At 39.1% G+C, this 23,554-nt stretch overlaps 2 protein-coding genes across 2 annotated transcripts in view; both read right to left on the bottom strand.

Moving 5' to 3' along the window:
• Positions 1 to 1,559: 1,559 nt before the first annotated feature.
• oprm1 (opioid receptor, mu 1) overlaps positions 1,560 to 23,554 on the bottom strand; it is a 56,253-nt gene continuing 34,258 nt past the window's right edge. Inside the window, exons 2-3 of the mRNA XM_060924832.1 lie at positions 3,863 to 4,227; positions 1,560 to 2,092 (exon numbers count right to left, since the gene is read on the bottom strand). Of these exons, the coding sequence (XP_060780815.1) occupies positions 1,560 to 2,092; positions 3,863 to 4,227 (898 nt within the window). The remainder of the gene's footprint in view (positions 2,093 to 3,862; positions 4,228 to 23,554) is intronic.
• Positions 4,831 to 17,573, bottom strand: LOC132888514 (myosin light polypeptide 6-like). The gene is made up of 4 exons (XM_060924537.1): positions 17,460 to 17,573; positions 9,806 to 10,139; positions 9,549 to 9,717; positions 4,831 to 4,903 (listed from the first exon to the last, which is right to left on the bottom strand). The coding sequence occupies exons 1-4, from the start codon at positions 17,571 to 17,573 to the stop codon at positions 4,831 to 4,833; spliced, it is 690 nt and encodes a 229-aa protein (XP_060780520.1).

The following is a 23,554-nucleotide window of genomic DNA, read 5'->3' as shown; positions in this document are numbered from 1 at the left end:
TGTGGCTGATGTGCCATGCACACTGCATGAAAATAAGACAAATCCCATCTCATCACAAATATGCTGTGCACTGCATGAGAAAAACAACAACAAATCTTACCTCATCACCTCTTTGTATTTGATTCATTACTGGAAGAAACTGTGGACTTGCTTTTGAAACAAAACTTCACAGTTCTATGTTGCTACATGCAAAGCAGAGCAAGTCAAAGAATGCGTCATGGGAATTATCAGCATGAACAGACCTTTGCATTTCCAAACCCAAGCAATGCATGACTCTCATCTGTTTAAACAACAGGACTCAGACCTCGGCTGCCGCCTTTGCTGCATATTTCAGTTCATCGATATGAAGAGAAACATACAATTCACAGTAAATTATTTATTTTGATTAAAATAAAAGTTCAATAACACATTAAGTTCATATCTTGTCAGAACAAAATGTCATCATGCAAGGAAAGAAAGTTCAAAATATTTTAGCTCTAGATCTCTTATTTATATATTTTGATTAATAGTTTACAAATCAGATTTGACCAGTAACATTTGCATAATCACATACATAATTTATCACCACTGAAGCATGACAGCTGCATATGTGCCATTTTAAAGAACAAATTGTTCACAGTGTGCATTTGATTAAAAGAAATACAAACCTAGTCTAACAATAAATAGCTGTATAGATTTAAAAACAAACAAACAAACAACAACATCATCATATTGCAGTGCAAGAGGACCAGCTGAAAAAACAACAACAACAACACCTTAAATATTATACTGCTTGGTAACATGTGGTAACGTGTGGCTGTAACATGCCATTTAGATCTTTGATATACAATAGATATGTATTAATAAATATCCATATTTAATTAAATCCATTGGCACATTTTGACAAATATAAAGCACTGTTTAGGAAGATATTATTTACAATATATTTACAGCATTAAAGAAAGTGAAGATGAAGACAGACCAATTCTTTTCAGTCATTTTCTGATTGCACAGTGATGAATAAACAGTCAGAGAAAAAGGAAAGCACAAATAATATCAATGTTTATTATACAGCATATTGTGTGTATATATATATATATATATATATATATATATATATATATATATATATATATATATATACTGTATATATAAACATAATGGGTCAAAAGTACAACATGCCAAATAGTTTGCATAAGCAATTCTGGGCTATTTTTCATCTGACTTCATGGAACCCTTTGTGTTCATGTAAGGTTTCCTCTTGGTACATTATCCCCTTCGGACACAAGGAAAAGTGCTATGGAACTTCATGTGTACAATTGTACGCATTATGTCCGAAGTGGTTATACACTAAATTCAGCTAAAGTGGTGTGGTACATATTCAAACTTGAGCATCACACTACTTTGCTAGCATATGAAATGTACTTTTTAGAATTAATCTAAACTGGCATGACCATCACAGCTGACCGGTAGTGCCACCCTGACAGAGCTCAGAGACCTGTGGTGACTTGTGTGAGTTCTGAGTTGATGTCAACACTAGGCTGGCAGCGCAAATCCAGTGATGACATCTCCACTGCTAGTCATACCTGCCTGTTGGGTCGGTCTACTGTGGGACTGGACTGAGCCTCGCGCTGTGGGTTGCGGATGCGTGTTGAACGCATTGAGTTCTGCAGGTCCAGCACTGACGGACTGGGTATGCAGAACTCGCGGAAGCAGCGCTTGAAGTTCTCATCCAGGAAGGCATAGAGCACTGGATTGAGACAGCTGTTGGTGTAACCCAAGGCGATGCAGAAGTGCCAAGTGATGGTCTGCAATTGAGAGTCGGGGATGGTCACAAGGGCCTTGATGATCACAAAGATGTGGATGGGGGTCCAGCACACGATGAAGACGGCCACCACTACCAGCACCATGCGTGTGATGCGTCGCAGGTTGCGGTCCTTTTCCTTGGAACCAGACAGCATGCGGACACTCTTCAGGCGCAGGATCATCAGGCCATAACACACCGTAATAATCAACACAGGCATTATGAAGGCAAAGATAAAAACACAGATCTTTAGCAGGTTCTTCCAGTACCAGGATGGGTGAGGGAACACAAGAGTGCAGTCAATAATGCCTGTTGCTGTGAAAGAAAGAAAGAAAGAAAGAAAGAAAGAAAGAAAGAAAGAAAGAAAGAAAGAAAGCACACAAAATGGCACAATGGAGCAAGATTAAAAACAGCAGTGCTTTATCTTTCATCAGATCTGTGACAAATTATGAAAAACACTGGCTCCATCACAGTTTTTGCTCAACGCTTCTCTATTATGCTATGAAAGCATTTTGCTGGCATGGACTGGTTCTACTTTTTTCCCTTAATTGGGCTTGCATTTTTAGTTTAGTATGTCATGAATTAAATGCTTTCAGACACCATTTCAACATACAAAGCTCACTGTTTTTGTACACTACATGACCAAAAGTATATGGACATCCAATCATCAGATCTATATGTGCTTGCTGTGCTTGTTGTTGAAAGTCTAGGGCCTTTTTATTTGTAATTCTCATCTCATTATCTCCAGCCGCTTTATCCTGCTCTACAGGGTCGCAGGCAAGCTGGAGCCTATCCCAGCTGACTACGGGCGAAAGGCGGGGTACACCCTGGACAAGTCGCCAGGTCATCACAGGGCTGACACATAGACACAGACAACCATTCACACTCACGGTCAATTTAGAGTTACCAGTTAACCTAACCTGCATGTCTTTGGACTGTGGGGGAAACCGGAGCACCCGGAGGAAACCCACGCGGACACAGGGAGAACATGCAAACTCCGCACAGAAAGGCCCTCGCCGGCCACGGGGCTCGAACCCGGACCTTCTTGCTGTGAGGCGACAGCGCTAACCACTACACCACCGTGCTGCCCTATTTGTAATGTATTTTGCAAAATATATTGAATTTTACCCCTACTTCAGTATTCTGGACTATTTTGTATAGATTCATGACTTGTAATTTCAATTAAGTAATTTTCAGGTCTAGGTTGTAACACTACAAAATGTGGAAGGATTCAAGGGGCGGCATGGTGGTGTAGTGGTTAGCACTGTTGTCTCACAGCAAGAAGGTTCTGGGTTTGTGCCCAGGGGCTGACAGGGGCCTTTCTGTGTGGAGTTTACATGTTCTTCCTGTGCCTGCGTGGGTTTCCTCTGGGTGCTCTGGTTTCCCTCACAGTCTCAAGACATGCGGTTAGGTTAACATTGGGAAGCCATGGCCTGAAGGTTGGGCTGAAGTGCCCTTGAGCAATGCACCTAACCCCCAACTGCTCCCTGGGCACTGTAGCATAGTTGCCCACTGCTCTGGGTATGTGCGTGCGCTGACTGGTCACTTGTGTGTGCATGTGTGTGTCACTGCTTCAGATGGGTTAAATGCAGAGGAGGAATTTCACTGTGCTTAAGTCTATGCTTGAATAAGACTTCTTGAAGTCTGTGCTTGATTAAATAAAGGCTTCTTTTTCTTGAGTACTTATGCAAGGAACTGTACTGTTAGTGTCATTGAAAGATGACTCAAAAAAAGATTCCATCTATGCTCATAATTCAGAACTGTGACAGGGATGAACAAGTTAAATTATACACTTGACTTTTTTGACACATAAATACAGATCTGCAGCTCAGCAGTAGGTGTGTCATTTATCAGACAGTATAAAGCTGTCACCTAAAAGGACAAAACACCTCCATTATACTCTTATCACTTATGAACATGATCCTAAATAAAAGGTTTTTTTTTAAAATTAGATTTACTTTATCCACTACACTCAATCCATTATTTTGCTAATATTTAAAACTCTCACTATTCCCTTATGGAAAATGTTAATACATTTACATAAGGTATTTGAATTATGTAATAATTCAACACACATACCATTGGCATGGTAGTCGTTTGTAGTAATCGAAGCCATGATCATAACTGGCAGACCAATAGCAGACGACAGGATCCAGTTGCAGACGTTGACAATCTTGGCATTGCGGGGAGTCCTGAAGTCCAAAGCTTTCACGGGGTGGCACACGGCAATGTAGCGATCTACACTCATAGTGGTCAACGTGAAGATGCTTGTAAACATGTTGTAATAGTCAATCGACATGACAATCTTGCACAAGAGGTTCCCAAAAGGCCAGGTGCCCATGAGATAGTTCACACTTTGGAAGGGGAGGGTACTGGTAGCCAAGGCATCTGCCAGGGCCAGGTTAAAGATGTAGATGTTTGTCGCAGTCTTCATTTTGGTGTATCTGTGGTGAATAGAAGCAGATGGTAACGAAATTCATTTTGCAAATAATTTTCAAGTAGGATAGACTTGACCATTTTAAATAATATGGTAAATAAAATTGAATTCATGGTCGAAAATTATGGAAAAACGCCACTGAAGATAACATGAGAACAACTGGATGGTAATATTACATATACAGATACATGTATATGTAATATATGTTATTCAGACTGAACAGATTGAAATACAGAAACAAAAGGGAGGTGCACTATTCTTTTTTTTTTTTCATATGAACAGGAGGGGTTTTTTTTAATTAGCTCATCTGGCCGCAGGCCAGGCCGGCTGACCTTATGCAATCACACATCGTCTGTCCACAATTTACAAAAATTGCTACTCCTCCTACAGGATTGATTGGATTTCGATCAAACTCACATACAATGTTTCCCAGGTGGGTGTGTATAAAAGTTGTCAAGATGGTGGTGCCATCTGTCATATTTATGATTTTATGGGTGTCTAAAATTTTTGGGTGACTCGTCACATTAAATGCTATTCTTCGTAAACGTCTGGGACGTTTTCACTGAAACTCACCCAGAAGACTCTAAAGACATATTCTAACAACAGTTGTTCACCAGGTGGTATCACCTCCCATGGATAAAGCGACAGAGGGGTCATGTGCAATTTCACAAAAATCTTTACTCCTAAAGGAGTGATCACATTTTAAATTCACATACAATGTTCCCCAGGTGGGTGTGCATAAAAGTTGTCAAGATGGTGGTGCCACCTGTCATTTACAATTTTATGGGCATCTGAAATTTTTGGGTGATTTGTCACACCAAACACTACTGTTCATAAACTGCTAGGATGTTTTCATTGAAACTCACCCAGAAGACTCTAAAGACATATTTCAACAAGAATTGTTCACCAGGTGGCGCCGCCTGCTATTGATGCGGCTATACAGGGATCATACGCAATTTCACAAAAATCACTACTTCTCCCACAGGATTGATTGGATTTCAAACTCACGCACAACAGTGGCCAGTATGAGCTAAGATTTTAAGTGATCTCTCATTGAGGCCATTTTTACTTTCATGTATTTTTTAGATAGACAGATAGATATTATAGAAATAGAGACATTTTAAATTCATTAGAAATGTCACTGGCAGGTACGAACAAATACAGTATTCTATAACTGTGTAAGCAGGATTAATAATAAGATGCTATCTTACGCACATCCCTACTTAAACAAAAACAAACAAACAAACAAACAAACAAAAACCCTTCTGCTTACTTCAAGGTTAAATCAAAATACTGATGCAGATATGAATAATTGAAGCACTATGCAGATACAGATAGTAACATTGCATTATACCTCTTATACAGTATATGATTTATGTTAATGTTACACCTTCATCTTAGTCTGGTCGTCTTCTGCAAAAGATATTAATTTGAAACCTTGACTCATATTCAATACTTATATTTAGTACTTATATACATAAAACCCAACTCGTGATTCATTCTTCTCCTTGACTTATTATAATTAAGTATCAGTTTCCATCATAATTAGGCATTAGAGGAAGCCATGGCTTAAAGGTAGAGAAGCAGCTTTGCGACCAAAAAGGTTGCCAGTTCAATTCCCTGTACCAGCAGGAATGGCTGAAGTGCCCTTGAGCAAGGCACCTAACCCCAGGCTGCTCTGGGTCTGTTGTATGTCGCTCTGGATAAGAGCGTCTGCTAAATGCCTGTAATGTAATGTAATCAGCAAATCACCTCATTTCTCAGAATTTTCACATATGAACAGCTGAGCACTGGCCCACCTTGATATCAATGCAAATAATGACTGAGGTCTTTAATTTAATCTGGAAGTACTGAAATGACAGAGTTAGAAATAGAGCTGAGGATGAGCATGCATTTTAATAGGAGACGTTCTACTGTGCATAGAAATGGCCATTTCAGTAGATTCAATTTAGTGTGCCCTAAAAAAACTCATCTCATCTCACATAATCTCATCTCATCTCATTATCTCTAGCTGCTTTATCCTTCTACAGGGTCGCAGGCAAGCTGGAGCCTATCCCAGCTGACTACGGGCGAAAGGCGGGGTACACCCTGGACAAGTCGCCAGGTCATCACAGGGCTGACACATAGACACAGACAACCATTCACACTCACATTCACACCTACGGTCAATTTAGAGTCACCAGTTAACCTAACCTGCATGTCTTTGGACTGTGGGGGAAACCGGAGCACCTGGAGGAAACCCACGCGGACACAACATGCAAACTCCACACAGAAAGGCCCTTGCCGGCCCCGGGGCTCGAACCCAGGACCTTCTTGCTGTGAGGCGACAGTGCTAACCACTACACCACCGTGCCGCCCCATCTCACATAATAATTACCCAAATTTAACACTAATGCATATACCAAAGGACACAAAGTCTACAAAGTTGCATGTGATTTTCATCGTCTTATATTAAAGCCTTCATTTATAAGAAGTGGCATTTGTACTGCATTTCCTTTTTCATTTCAAAGGAAGGAAAAGGCTTATGTATAAATTCTCATCTGAAAGACTTTCTAATCAGGAAAGTTAGTGGCTGCTTTGAAGGGACAGTTGTGTCTGGACTATTAAAACAAGATTTTAAGTGCTCTCCAGTGTCTATGAAAATAGCTACTTAATGAAAATAATGAATAATTCATAAGCATAGTGTCTGGCTTCTATGCAGGAAAATAATTTGCTCTCTTTCTATATTGTCAATCTGAAAGCATTTTATGCTAATGAGCTCAGACAGTGAATTACTCAGTGGAGAAGGTGCATTTACGCTTTTTATGGACTTGGTTATGTCAGGAGAATTTGTGAAAAGGATTTTACAGCCTTCTGCAAAATATACAAAAAGCTCATGGTAAATGAGTGTATTTATTTCTGCTTTTTGTTTGTTTGTTTGTTTGTTTGTTTTTAGCAGAGCAGTTAATGAAGTTATAATAAGCCATCTTGGTGCTTAGGCACCCAGTCAAGCTAATTTACTCCAATTCCAGTGGAGATTATGACAGATTTAATTATTATGGTGAAAAAAACAAACAAAAAAATAAGGGTTCCCAATCTGAAAGACTGATATTTGACTCTTGCTCAGTAGAAATAAAATATAACCTCTACTTCATTCCAGACACACCAGCTGGATGTAAACACAATTCTGGCTGTTGTGTGCTTCCAAAATAACAATGTCTGCAGATGTAGGCATAACTGATGACTAGAGCTGCGTTGTTTAGGTGACTGTCACGGATGAAATAGCACAGAAAGACACAATGATATGTGATGCACATGCAGGATTTAGTAAATGCATCAAGGTTATTGACCTCAAGGTGCTTCAGACCTGACGTAATCTTCTAAATTAACTGGGTAAGATCTAATCCACATAGCACTTGAATCTCTCTCACTAGCACTTGAATCCCAGTGGGCCATCAAAGTCCCAAGTGTGCTAACTCATCAAATTCAGAAAATAAATCGGATGAAATCTCTCCCTGATACAACTATTAAAAGACAAAGATAGATTGCTACCTGTGGCACTAAAGCTCCTGACTAATCCTCACATTTGCACTGATATGATACATAAATGTACAATGTTTTATGTTTTTTTATGATTCACTGTGGGGTACCTAATAGTCATAGAGGGATGATGACAAACTATTATTATTCTATCCACATTCTCTGGATATGAGCAATTGTGTGCTCGGATTGACTACTCTACTACTAGGCTATCAGCTCATATATTGTAAATAGAGAAAAACAAAATGGCGGCGCGTGTTGCTGAGCCAAACGAGGACGAAATAAAAACTCTACTCGAAAACAAAACCCCCAAAAATACAAAAAAAGCAACAAAACATGGAAAGAAAGTATTTTAAGTAAGAACATATCTTTTTTTATTTTTCAAGAATTATCATTATAGTATTTTTCACAAATTGCTACTGTCATTTCACCAGTTTGTTGACATTCTTCATCTTTAAGCATTAAAATTTGTTGATTTTTTTTTTAGACTGGTTCAAAAGCTCAAAGAAGTTTGAAAATTACATAACAAATGTCTAAGGAAAAATTAAATAAATGCCTAAAGCTATTTTATACCTCAGCATGACAGCAAGACGGCACTTTCTACAAAAAAAACAAACAAACAAAAAAAACCCCACTAAAGTCAATTTGTGCAGCCATCGATAGGTTTTTAAGAAGTCTGCCTAAGCAGAAATGATTTTGTCAGATGTTTTGTATAAAGTTTTTATTTATCAAATCCACAAAACATAAAAATTAAAATGCTCTGCTTCTCAAAATCCAGTGAACATGGATATAATAAAACAATCATTCCACTCAATCTCATCGTACAAGGCTTATAGCCGACTCAGTTTCGTGGAATAATTGTTAATTATAGTAAATGTCAGGCAAAAGACATGATTAGACATATACTCCACTTAAATATGTTGATGTTTTGACATTAACCACTTTCTGCCAAAGAACCTGGAATTTATGAAGATAAAGCACGTGCTAATAGGCTGACCTTCTGGAAAGTCTTTGAGTCTTGACTGATTTTATGAATATAGGATTGATTTTGTGAATTTATCATGCTTATGGGAAATCAGGCGTGTCTGACTGATATATCCTGAATTGAATACGTATAATTTAATTGTTAGTAAAAAATAATTTAGGGGAAAAAATCTGACGGTATGCAGTATAAAAGAATTTTACACCACAGCAACCTTGACCAGGAAGTTAGTAAAGATAAATGACTGAACGCTGCAAACACATTGTCCAGTGTGGTCTTTTACAAGCTTCATATCTGCATGAAAGTGAAAACCTCTCACTCGAGCTTTTGTCTTTGTTGTATCCTAAAGAATCCCAGTCCCAATACACACGTCTAATCTTTTCCAAAAAATACCCTGTGAAGCTATCTGGCATTCTGTTCATTCTGAATAATATATTCGGATCTGGTTCCATCTCTGCACTGCATGTGTACACAGACTGGATTACAACAATATGCACTGTAGATGTTTTGAAGTTTGAAACACTCTGAATGGCAAATATTGCAAATAGAAGAAGCCTTTATTTGTCACATGCACACTCAAGCACAGTGAAATTCATCCTCTGAATTTAACTCATCTGAAGCAATGAACATGCACATGCACACACATACCCAGAGCAGTGGGCAGCTATACTACAGCGCCCGGGAAGCAGTAGGGGGTTAGGTGCCTTGCTCAAGGGCACTTCAGCTCATGGCCGCCCCATGTCAACCTAACCGCATGTCTTTGGACTGTGGGGGAAATCGGAGCACCCGGAGGAAACCCACACAGGGAGAACATGCAAACTCCACACAGAAAGGCCCCCATCAGCATGATGTAGCGCACAAAGGCTTCATAATTAATGCAGCTGTTTGCATCCTCATGTCCTGCCAACAGAGTCTCTACTTTCTCTTCTGTCATCTTCTCACCCAGCATGGTGAGGATGTGGCGTAGCTCTGCACCCATCACTGTCCCATTTCCCCAGAGTCTCTACTTTCTCTTCTGTCATCTTCTCACCCAGCGTGGTGAGGATGTGGCATAGCTCTGCACCCATCACTGTCTCATTTCCCTCTTTATCAAACACCCTCAGACCCTCCACAAAGTCTTCATACGAGCTCTGGTCTTTGTTCTTGGCGATGGCCTGGGGCATGGGCAGGAACTGCTCAAAATCCAGTATTTTAACATTAATTTCTTCAGCTTTGGCATTTCTGAGCACTTCAGCATTGACAGGGTTCTGACCCAGAGCTCGCATCACGTCTCCACACTGACTGTAGCTGAGCTTCCCATCTCCTGTCCAGTCAAACAGCAGGAAGGCCTCCTTAAACTCAAGAATCTGATCCTCCAAGAAGTCAGACATTGTGACAGATGAGGAGAGGTGAAGTGGGACAGCGGGAAGAGAACCGACCTGAACACAGAGAGACGCCTTCATAAAAGGCGCAAAAGGATTCAGAAGTAAATGCCACAAGTACCTTTGTTAAAGTACCTGTTTATTCAATAACCTAATGTAGCAAAACTTTGTGACACCGCAGGCTGTCAGCCATTACTGATGATTATGGAGTCATCCAAAGGCTCTTTACACCAGGTAAATGATCACCCCATTTATTTTTCTCACCAGGGTTCATGTCTAATTGTGCGAATGTCCCAAGGACAAATTATTTCACTTGCAGTTGAGCATTTCAGTCTTGGGAGAAACTGAACTCTGCTTCTAATCACCAATAACACAGTGTCAGTCTTCATGGTTTTAGATACTTGCTGGAAACCCATTAAAACTGATCCCTCATGAACGTCATATTAGCTCAGAGCGTTCTCATTTGGAAACTGCAGCATCTGTCTTTCTCTCAAACAGCTGCAAACAGATGGTGTTTCTCTAGTACCTTTACTGTATCAGAGAATTAAAACCAGTGGGTTCACTACAGTAGAACTCTCAGCACAGACAATGTGTCCTGACAAGAAAAAAAAAACCCTATTAATTTGCATGCACATTTCTTATGTCATAAAATAATCAAGCAAGAAATTGGTCAAATGTATAGATTTGCCACAAATCAATTTTTCTAAAGGGAATTCTAGCAAAAAGCACTGAAATGACACTGAAGTAGATTTCCCATACTGGTTAATAACGGACAGCCCTCAAGCCCAGGCATGTAGTGAAAGCTTGACTGATATCATAAGGTTATTTCATTTTCACTTCCTTCTTTTCCAGATACAACAACTGGATTATTGGATTAGGTGGAACTTGAAATTGGAGACCATTCTGAAGAAAGATGAAGCACAAGCCAAACTTAGTGATCTGGTAGAGCAGGGTTTATTGTTATCAGAGACAAACTGGATTTCAATTCTATAACAAAACCTAAGGATTAGCTGGTTGCTAGGGAACACCAGAACAGCCTCTGTCTCTTTGGAGCCTGCTCATTGATGCATCCTTTTCTCATGTTTTGCTTTTCCAAACTGAGTGTCCAAATTTCAAATATGTTAAACTAAATACATTAACCAAGGTCACTAGAGATGTTGAACACCTGTGAGCACCCTTGAGTGGCACATCCCTTCCACACAACAACAGCTGGGTATTGTTCAAGTGAACAGCTTTGACACACACATCAGAAATGCTTTTGTTTCATGCATCTACTGTATGAAAAAAGCAGCAATGTTTAACAAAACAACAACACTAAGGCAAGTACTTAGTCAACATGACGCACTCAAAGTCATTACAAACCGCTGTTGGATTCTAACAAAGAAGAAACGAGAGTGAAGAAGACATGCCACTACAATGTAGTCAAAAGCCTCTTTTCTCTAACATGACAGTTGCTCCATTGACTCAAAAGTCATTACACTGACTGGAGGAAAAAGATGAGGCTGTTACAATGGATTAAGACAATGTAATCTGGAGGAGTCGAGCATTAAAATGGCTAATTAAATCTTACATAATCGACATTTACATGTAGGATGAAGATGGTGGTGATCTGTCTGCCTGTGGCTGAATCATCCAGAGCTCAATTGCATCCCAGCACCTGGAGACAATACATTAAGCTTATCCAGGCACTCCATCTGCTTCAGTCTTTCCATGCCAGAGCTTGGGGAATATTCAGAACAATGTCAAGGTGGGATCTGGGGACCTCCAGAGGTTACAAGAAGATTTAATTTATTTTATTGCTACCTTGATGGAAATCACAATCCATCACTTTCAAAATTATTTTATCTATTTCACTTGTCATTGTTAGTATAGTGGACAGTATCTCTGCCTAGCACATAGAAGCCCGGGGTTCAGTTCCCCGATGGTGGTGTAGTGGTTAGCACTATCGCCTCACAGCAAGAAGGTTCTGGGTGTGAGCCCAGTGGCTGACGGGGGCCTTTCTGTATGCAGTTTGCATGTTCTCCCCATGTCTGCGTGGGTTTCCTCTGGGTGCTCCAGTTTCCCCCACAGTCCAAAGGCATGTGGTTAGGTTAACATTGGGCGGCCTTGGGCTGACGTGCCCTTGAGCAAGGCACCTACCCCCCAACTGCTCCCCGGGTGCTGAAGCATAGCTGCCCACTGCTCGGGGTATGTGTGTGTGGTCATTGCTCACATGTGTGTGTTCACTGCTTCAGATGGGTTAAATGCAGAAGACAAATTTCACTGTGCTTGAGTGTGCATATGACAAATAAAGGCTTATTATTATTTCAGGTTTTGTAATTGTTAGCCAGTTTGACTGGTCGCTTAAATTGAACAACTTTTATTCCAACCTCAATAACTCAAAAACAAGTAGGCTGATAAATGATGTAGACTTGGGCCTAATGCGTTCTGTAAAGTGAAAAGGTCAGTAATAAAAAAAAAAAAAGCTTTACAGTGCTAATAAACAGCCAGGACATTACTGTTTACATTTGAATAATGAGTGTGATACCTAAATAATTTAATTATGTTCATAAAATAAATCTGTACTCAAGTTTATGGGGTTATTTACAGTTAAAGGACTATCTGGTTTCAAAAAGTTTGATAAATCAGTGAAACAGTATGTGGTAAAACAATCTGACGTGAAATCTGTCACCAGCAATTTTTTTTTTACTAAAGGAAGTTCTAGCCAATATTAGCCAAGTACCAATTCATGCTAAAGCTTATCCAGACACTCTGTGTCCATGGCAGAGCTTGTCACTATTCAGAACAGTGCCAGTGTGTGAGAATAACACTGGTGATTTATAATAATTAGGCTCCTCTACGGCACTTTGAGGAATAGTCAGTCTTGTAAATTGAGTTTGCTGCAGTCTACATACAGTGCCTTGCAAAAGTATTCATACCCCTTGAACTTTTTCACATTTTTCCACCTTACAACCACGAACTTAAAAGTTTTTTATTGAGATTTTATGTGATAGACCAACACAGTAGCACATAATTGTGAAGTGAAACGAAAATGATAAATGGTCTTCAAAATTTTAAACAAATAAAAATCTGAAAAATGTGATGTGCATTAGTATTCAGCCCCCCTGCGTCAATACTTTGTAGAGCCACCTTTTGCTGCAATTACAGCCGCAAGTCTTTTGTGGTATGTCTCTACCAGCTTTGCACATCTAGACACTGAAATTTTTGCCCATTCTTCTTTGCAAAATAGCTCAAGCTCAGCCAGATTGGATGGAGAGCGTCTGTGAATAGCAATTTTCAAGTCTTGCCACAGATGCTCAATGGGATTTAGGTCTGGACTTCGACTGGGCCATTCTAACACATGAATATTCTTTGATCTAAACCATTCCATTGTAGCTCTGGCTGTATGTTTAGGGTCATTGTCTTGCTGGAAGGTGAATCTCCTTCCCAGTCTCAAGTCTTTTGCAGCCTCCAACAGGTTTTCTTCCAGGATTGCCCTGTATTTAGCTCCATCCATCTTCCCATCAACTCTGACCAGCTTCCCTGTCCCTGCTGAAGGAAAGCATCCCCATAGCATGATGCTGCCACCACCATGTTTCACAGTGGGGATGGTGTGTGCAGGGTGATGAGCAGTGTTAGTTTTCTGCCACACATAGCGCTTTGCATTTAGGCCAAAAAGTTTAACTTTGGTCTCATCTGACCAAAGCACCTTCTTCCACATTTTTGCTGTGTCCCCTACATGGCTTCTGGCAAACTGCAAATGGGACTTCTTATGCCTGTCTTTCAACAATGGCTTTCTTCTTGCCACTCTTCCAAAAAGGCCAGATTTGTGGAGTGTACGACTTATAGTTGTCCTGTGCACAGATTCTCCCACCTGAGCTGTGGATTTCTGCAGCTCCTCCAGAGTGATCATGGGCCTCTTGGCTGCTTCTCTGACCAGTGCTCTCCTTGCTTGCTCTGTCAGTTTAGGTGGACGGCCATGTCTTGGTAGGTTTGCAGTTATGCCATACTTTTTCCATTTTTGAATGATGGATTGGACAGTGCTTCTTGAGATGTTCAGAGCTTGGGATATTTTTTTTTATAACCTAACCCTGCTTTAAACTTCTCCAGAACTTTATCCCTGACCTGTCTGGTGAGTTCTTTGGTCTTCATGATGCTGTTTGTTCTTCAGTGTTCTCTAACAAACCACTGAGGCCTTCACAGAACAAGTGTATTTATGCTGAGAGTAAACTACACACAGTAGGACTCTATTAACTAATTAGATGACTTCTGAAGGCAATTGATTGCACTGGATTGTATTTAGAGGTATCAGAGTACAGGGGGCTGAATACTAATGCACATCACATTTTTCAGATTTTTATGTGTTTAAAATTTTGAAGACCATTTATCATTTTCGTTTCACTTCACAATTATGTGCTACTCTGTGTTGGTCTATCACATAAAATCTCAATAAAAAACTTTTAAGTTCGTGGTTGTAAGGTGGAAAAATGTGAAAAAGTTCAAGGGGTATGAATACTTTTTCAAGGCACTGTATAGAGATTGTTTGTTTGTTTTTCCTTTGTCTGTTCTTGGTTTTTTCACATTTTCTCCCCAAGAGTTGTGAACATTCAAAACAGAGGTTTGATAACTTGAACTTTTGTGAGCAACCTTGAATCATACATCTCTTACATACAATAGGGAAAAAGAGCGAGGCATTGCTGATGTGAAGGACTCGGACAGAAACAACTCAAAGGTTTGTGCTCATGACTCATTTGGATTATTTTTGTTATTTCATGAGGATTCCGTCTTTCAGGGTGGATGTTTTCCCATTATCACAATGAGCAGGGATTTGAGCGCCACAGTCAATTAATCTAGTTTTTTCTGGCACATTGTTTAAAAACAGTAAGCAGACTGTTGAAATTAATGAACTTTGGGAAACGATAATTACAGTTCCTGCTTAGCATGAATAAAATCAGTGAAGTGCTTGGGGCACCACGATTTACAATACAAACACTAATGAATAAATTCTAGGCCACAGTCAATACCCTGGGGCACCAGTGTGAGGATAAGTCATGATTCTGCAGCATACCGGAGTCATAAATTTAACATTTCATTAATATTGTGCAGAACTGGTCAATAAAAATTTAAATTCACCTGCTGGTCCAAGTAGTTCTAACTGTGGATGCACAGTACTTATACAATATGCCGACTATATGATATGCCCATTTCACAGAGTTGCCATTTTGCACATTATGCCAGCCTTATTAGACCTTGGGTTACAGTTAGGGTTAGGAATTTCCAACAGTACTTCTGGTTGTTAACACATGGGGTGTGTCATGCCCTGAAGTGGGCGTGTCCTGTGGTCTGCAAGACTGCAAATAGACCCTTCTCTGCTGGTTGGCTTTTCTTTGTGGTGTTTGCATGTTTTCCTTGTGCCTGCATGGGTTTCCTCTGGGTGCTCTGGTTTCCTCCCACAATCCAAAGACATGCATGTTAGGTCAACTGGCTACTCTAAATTGCCTGTAGGTGTGAATCCAAATGTGAATGGCTGTTTGTCTCTCTGTGTTGGCCCTGTGATAGACTGGTGACCTGTCCAGGATGTACCCACCTCTCTCCATCTCCATACATTCGAACTAACATGATCTCACAAATGCAAGTTTGTAAGAATCCTTGCAAGCAAAGTAGTATGAAAATTTAAGAGTTGTATAAAAAGGTCAGGGTGTAGTGTGTGATAAGTGGTTATAGCTTTTTATATGGATTTATGCATCATTCCTACAAAATCTGTTGTTAAAAACCAGTTGATGGAACCCATTTGTAATATATTTTGTATTATGACACAGTCAGTGCAGTAAAGGCCACACACCACATATACTTCAGTTCCCACATCACCATGTCAATATATTCAAATCAGTGATCATCCATTGATGTTTGTTATCTCTCGAGATAAGCCATCTTTCCCTGAAATTTCAGTTCACGTCACGGACGGAACATTGATTAGTAATAAAACCTCTTCTCCCCATCGTCAAGGTTAAGCAACACTGATTGTCTTTATTTATCTACTGTATACTTTATTGCACACTAAACACACGTGAAGATGGATTAACATTTATGGCTGCACCATTAAGGCACATTAATTCAGCATCATAGCCTCATGCCATGAAGATTAATGGTTCTAAATATATACTCTAACCTTTCAGATCTGTTTATTGCAAGGGTAGACCTACTCCATAATTGATTTCCCTGCAACATTTAAAAGCGGAGACCAAAAACGCTAGTTATATATCTTAACCCTTGTGTGGTGTTTGTATTTTTGTTATTCAGCCAGTGTTCGTGGGTCTGGTGGACCCGCTGCATTTTGGTGCTTTAAATTCAACACAATCAAATAATTTTACATTAAATACTTAACAGATGTTTACTTCACACCAATTACAAGCAACATAAACAGCATATATGGTTAATAATTGCCCTTTACCTTTGTTAGATTGCATTTATTTAAAAAAGTGCAACTCGTTTTTTGTTTGTTTTTTAATAAAATGTAATTTTACAAAAAGAAAATCAATTACAGTCAAGATATGAGTGGAAAAAAAGATGTTTATCTTCAAATTTACAAATGAAGCAAAGTTTTTCATAACAACTCATTTTTATTTCTTTGAATTTCATTAGAAATTTAACCCATTCAGTTCAGTTTACACAACACAAGCTGAACACATATAATAACCATTGTCAGTCTGTACAACACATCATCCCCATACTCGTCTTTGTTTTGGGACTGGCTGATGCTCCATCTCATCCTCTTCAAAGTCACTGTCAGACTCTGAATTTTCAGAAATGTGATCCCAGACATCCCAACCTGATAAAATTCATTTCAGGGAGGTCCACATCTTTGGGGAAGGATTTTTTTTTTTTTTTGGGGGGGGAATACATTGCCGGGGGGTATGGGGGTACTCCCCCAGAAAATCTGAATTTGGTTGATGGTTGATGTGAGTTCCTGCATTCTGGTGGATTCTGGGGTGGCCTTTTGGAGATGAACAATACCTGAATTCACTCAGATTCATAGCTGACACCCTGGCTTGGGGACTTAGCTGCCCCCAACCCATAAACTATGATAACTACAATGTGCCATATATTAAGCTCTTTACTGATTGAATCTAGGACCCCCCCCCCCCCATTAATAAGGAAGGATGACCAGGATAGATAGAAATGTTCACCACAGAACATTGCTTTACTTAGATACCGAAACACAGATGAATATAACAGAAAAATGAATGAATTGCATGAATGACCATGAATGCAACTGTACATGTAGGCATAGGCCTAAAGGGCTCTTTCCTTTCCTCTGTTCTATGCCTGTTCCTTTTGCAAGCTTTCATTGTATTTAGAGGCTGCTTGCTTTGCAGATTTGAGCAATTTTCCAGACACCTCCACCTCGTAGTACTCTGTGTCAATAAACTTGTTAATCTTGCAAGACATCAGATTCACACGTGTTTGGTGAGACGTCTGACTCCTAAATTCTGTCTTGATGTGACGCACCATGCTGAATGCCCTTTCCACATCACAGTTAGAATTTGGCAGCACCAATAGCAGCTTCATCAGCTGAGAGAGCTCCCTGAATCTCAACTGCTCTGAGCTCACAGATGTGACTTTGGACAGCTTCCCCCAGAACTCATCAACTGGTAAATTCTTATAATTTGGCACCAGCGCTTCCAGGTTAGATGAGGCATAATCCAGGTTAGATGAGACATAATGAGAATTTTTCCATTTTTTTTTTTTAGAAAGCTTCTGATGTAGAATGCTCTCGCATCTCTGTAGAATTGCTTTGTCTTGTGACTGGAGAGTGCTGATTTTCACATCGGAAAATCATATATTTGACGGAAGATGGATGTGTTAATAGTACCTGAAGATACAGTATTAATTGAACAGCGTAAATTTTGCTCATGCTGTGAGAGAATCTCTTTCAGAGCCTATAAACACAGAAAACCCCGATGAGTTAGTTGAGAGAGATAACAGGATGGTGTGTCCATTCATTTGATATTGAAATCATGTTTTTAGATGCAATATAACATCACACCTGTTTCAGTGGACAAAAAGGCAACGACAAGATTCAGAAATACACAGGGAAATTTATAAATTATAAATTAATCTTGCAGTGGCTTTTTCCTTCACTCCAGTTCCGTGATTATTGTAGGGACTTACCTTAAAATTTCAAACAGTTAATTCACCTTAAAATCAGCTCTCTATAAAGGGACACCGCAAGAAGATCATAGGGTTTGGAATTTTGAAAAAAAAAAAAATCTTGTATGGTTGCAGAGATACGATGATTTTAGTAAAAATAAATAAATTAATAAATAAATAAGTAATGGTAATTACACATTGACCCCCCCCCCACACACACACACCTCTACTTAACGTTGTAGCACAAAATAGAAAGGGTGTACATGGTCCTAATTGGTTCTGTTTGAACCAGAAAAAGTTGTAGTTTTATGAACGACTTAATTTTGGAGGTGAATCCGAACAAATTCCTGGCAGTTGCGCGACACCTGCTCCTGCAGCTCCAGCACTGAAGGGAAAGTAATTTATTGCCATTATTGAGCCTTCCGCCGAGCAAGTGAGCTTACAAAGATGACAGTTACAAAGAGACACTGCTTTATCATAACCGTGAATCAGTTAAAAAAAAACAACAACCAAACAAACAAAAAAAAAAAACCCAATGATTTGTACCATACATTAATTTCCTGGGTTCCAGAAAACAGCTGGAGCAGCTGCTGCTCTTCTTCATGCTCTATGCACTCACTGACTGGTCGATAGGTTCAGGTAGTGGGCCTGTTAAGCATAACAATTGTGCACAAAATGAAAAAAGCATGAAACTTTCAGGGTTTGTTCTTGAAGGCATAAGCTTTAATTTGAGACGTGGAGGCATTCTCAGTTTGACCTCTGGGGTCAGCTAGAGGTCATTGACCTCCATGATATCACATTTCTATGCATGAAATTAGAAAAGGCTGTATCTTAACATCTAAATGTGATGTAAATGTAAAATAAATGTGTTTTTCCATGTGCCTGGACATGAAAAAATCACATATAATACTGATATTCTTCTTAGGTGTAACTTCAGGGGTCAGGTAGAGGTCATTGACCTTTGAAATTTGAAGTTTCTATGCATGAAATTCTAGATGGGTGTATCTTAGGATCTAAATGTGATAGAAATGTGAAGTTAATGTGTATTTCCTTGTTTCTGACCATGAGAAACCCATTTTTGATACTGATATTACTCTTACAGGTCATCTCTGGGGTCAGCTAGAGGTCACTGACCTCCAGCATAATGCACTTCTATGCATAAAATTAGAAACGGGTGTACCTCAGGTTCTAAATGTGATAGAAATGTAAACTAAATTTGTATTTCTATGATTCTGTACGTGAGAAACCCATTTTTGATACTGATATCATTCTGAGAGGTCAACATCATGGAGAACAGGCAAGGTTGGGAAACATCCCACATTTTGATAAATCTATATAAAAATCTCATGTGTTTTGGATTGTAAGAAACAATTCCATATGAATATGAACATGACAGAAATATACTTCAACTTGTCAGAAATTATAAACTTTAACTAATCAAAAACTTGAACTACAATCAAAACTCTAAATGCAGTGTAAACAGTTGAACAGGTTCCATAAAGAACATTTTAAAATCACTATAGTATCTACATTTATTCTAAGGGCCTTGACCTTTGGGGATTACAATGTTGGCCTACAAATTGTAACTACAGAACACTGATTTAGTCGCTGCAGTCACCAGAGCATGTGCACAGTGCTGTGCACTTTAAGGCTGCCTTTTTACATCTACAGTGCCCAGTACAACCCTTTTTGCAACCACAGTGCACAAGTTCATAGCAAGCCTGTGAAGCTTCAGGGAGTGTTGTCCAAAGTGGCTGCCATCCAGCATCGGTGTCAATCCATCCCCAGTCTGATGGACTGGGCAAACATGGTTGAGAAACCAAAGCAAGGTTCCATATATTAGCCTGGTACATTGCTCTTTTTATGTGTTGCCTCAAAGCATCTTGTGTAGGGGGGATGTTTTCCAGTGATCTTGACCTCTGGGTGAAAAGATGCTTCCTTGCCTCATTCACATCTAAGCACGCACTTGTTCTGTCATACATAAGTTTAAATGATATGGTGGTATTTAAAATATAACTATTACTATAGGGCTATTTACTAATTCTCTGTCTTCTTATTATCTAAAAGAAAGGAAAGAAAACACACAAGGGTGCACTTGTACTACTGAGTCTACTGTTTATTTTCCCGTGCTGCTGAACAGTGTTGGGAGAGAGTAAGAAAGGGAGAGCAGCACACAGGTTTTGAAGGTTCCAAGCGCGGGAAAACCACACCCCTTGCCCCACTCTGAACCGCGGGAAAATAATGGGCTACACACAAAACATGAACATGAAAATTCCGTTGAATCTCTACCTCTGCTAGACTGACATATAGTTATTCCTGTGAATTTAGAATTGCCCTATCAATGTCCAACATTAAAATGACTGAAAATTAAACTACAATATACTGTATTCTTCAACTCTAGTGCAAATGAGAGCAAATGCTCCAAAACATTACTCACTTTGAAATTATCAATGGAAATGGGGCAACTGTGTTCAGCTTCTGACATAGTTTGTGACCACTGGAGATGTTTTATTTATCAGAAATGAGTTGTGTCATGTCCAGAAACATGGAATCATATATTTACTTTACATTTACAGTATTTCACATTTTAATCCAAAGATAGATTGTTTCTAATTTCATGCTTAGAAATGCATTATCGTGGAGGTCAGTGACCTCTAGCTGACCTCAGAGGTGACTTATAAAAATGATATCAGTATTAGAAATTAGTTTATCATGGCCAGAAACATGGAAATACACATTTAGTTTACATTTCTATCACATTTAGAACCTAAGATACACCCGTTTCTAATTTCGTGCATAGATATGCATTATGCTGGAGGTCAGTGACCTCTAGCTGACCCCAGAGATGACCTGTAAGAGTAATACCAGTATTAAAAATGGGTTTCTCATGGTCAGAAACAAGGAAATACACATTAATTTCACATTTCTATCACATTTAGATCCTAAGATACACCCGTCTAGAATGTCATGCATAGAAACTTCAAATTTCAAAGGTCAATGACCTCTACCTGACCCCTGAAGTTTCCCCTAAGAGGAATATCAGTATTATATATGATTTTTTCATGCCCAGTAACATGGAAAAACACATTTATTTTATATTTACATCACATTTAGGTGTTAAAATACAGCCTTTTCTAATTTCATGCATAGAAATGTGCCATCATGGAGGTCAATGACCTCTAGCTGACCCCAGAGGTCAAACTGAGAATGCCTCCACGTCTCAAATTAAAGCTTATGCCTTCAAGAACAAACTCTGAAAGTTTCATGCTTTTTTCATTTTGTGCACAATTCTTCTGATAATAAGAGCTTAACAGCCCCACTAAGGATAAAGATTGCTCGCTTGCTCTAGATTCCGTGAGATTGTATGTAATTTGCGGGCATCAGGGAGCCGCTATCAATATGCGGGAGACTCCTGGAACTTCCGGGAGACTTGGGATGTCTGGTGATTCTCACGTTCTGAAACGTCTTCCTCTACATCATCATCAAAAGCTTTTCTCTCTTCCAAAATCATTTGCAAGTCCATCTGAGCAGAGAATCTTTTGGTCATCTTGATCAGTTGTGATAAGGAGCCACATTGGAAAAGCTATATTTATTGTGTCCTGCCCCCAGTTTATGGGAATTTCTGTCTTGGTTCCTACAAGACAGAGGGTAAAATGTGTAGGAATGTGAGAGCAGGCAGGTGTCGGTGCTTGAATGGCAGGGTCAGAAACACAAAACTCACACACACACACACACACACACACACACACACACACACACACACACACACACACACACACACTAACAGCAGGCCCAGACAGGAGGAGGACAGAGTGAAGGTACACACTTTTATTAGCCCCAGGTCCAGTGGACCTGAACATCCTGTATGTAATATAGATGTGTGTGTGTGTGTGGGGGGGGGGGGGGGGGGGGGGGGGTGTCAGTGTGTGGCCATCGAAAATGTGTTCTGATATATGTTCTCCACAGAAAATGAGCCAAGGCCAATGAGTCTGAGCTTGAACAAATAATTAATCGTATCATTGTTCCTTTGATAAAAAATGAAAACGGGTCCCACAGACCCGAACTTCATGTGAACTGGAGTTTGAGAAGTAGAAACTATAACAATGGTCTGAGTACAACATAAGGTTGTCTTTAATTACATGAAAATGGATGATTGCACTTAGAATAAATGCCTGGATTTAGAGTGAATTATCATTATTTAGGCTTTGATGTTTTACAGATGATTCTAGAGGAGAAAAATGACGTGGTTTTGGCCATTTAGAATGGAGGCCAGTTTCACTACCTGGTGCTGAAATAGTTGTTATAATTGTAGAAGTGCATGTGAAATGGCTATCATATCTAATCAAGCAAAACAAAATGAAAATGTCAAGGGTCATCTTTTATTTCTGTAACTGCTGAGTTTTATATGTATGACTGATGTATGATGATGATGATGATGATATTTAGTCTCAACATACATGTGCACAATGACAACAGCCGTCACACCTAATGAATGAAACAATAATATGAAAATCAGGGTGAACGTTTCATCCTGTAATTACAGGGTTTCATAACAGGTTTTCCAGGAAGCATTGTGACCACATGTCCAGATTCATGGAACATTTAGCATAGGTAAAATCCACCATCCAAAAAATTTGGACACAAATGCAGGCATCAAAACCAGAGTCAGTCAGAGCACAACATGGAAAGCAAGGCTAAGTGACCTTTGTCTTTCAAAGATAAAAATATAAATACATAAATATAAGGTTTTATTTGTTGGCATCCAAATCAATTTACTTTTAGCAAATGTCATAATGTGGATTTATTTTAGTTTTGTCAAACAAAGTACAACAGCATACAAACCCAATTCCAAAAAAGTTGGGACACTGTAAAACAAATAAAAACAGAATGCAATGACTTACAAATCATGGAAACCCTATACTTCATTGAAAATAGTACAAAGACAACATATCAGATGTTAAAACTGAAATTTTTTTTTTTGAAAAATATACAGTGGTGCTTGAAAGTTTGTGAACCCTTTAGAATTTTCTATATTTCTGCATAAATATGACCTAAAACATCATCAGATTTTCACACAAGTCCTAAAAGTAGATAAAGAGAACCCAGTTAAACAAATGAGACAAAAATATTATACTTGGTAATTTATTTATTGAGGAAAATTATCCAAAATTACATATCATCTGTGAGTGGCAAAAGTATGTGAACCTCTAGGATTAGCAGTTAATTTGAAGGTAAAATTAGTCTCAGGTGTTTTCAATCAATAGGATGACAATCAGGTGTGAGTGGGCACCTTGTTTTATTTAAAGAACAGGGATCTATCAAAGTCTGATCTTCACAACACA

This window comes from Neoarius graeffei, chromosome 7 (genome assembly GCF_027579695.1).
Source record: "Neoarius graeffei isolate fNeoGra1 chromosome 7, fNeoGra1.pri, whole genome shotgun sequence".
In the NCBI taxonomy this organism is placed as follows: domain Eukaryota; kingdom Metazoa; phylum Chordata; class Actinopteri; order Siluriformes; family Ariidae; genus Neoarius; species Neoarius graeffei.
Note: the sequence above shows the minus strand (reverse complement) of the source record. Positions and strands in the feature narration are given on the sequence as shown.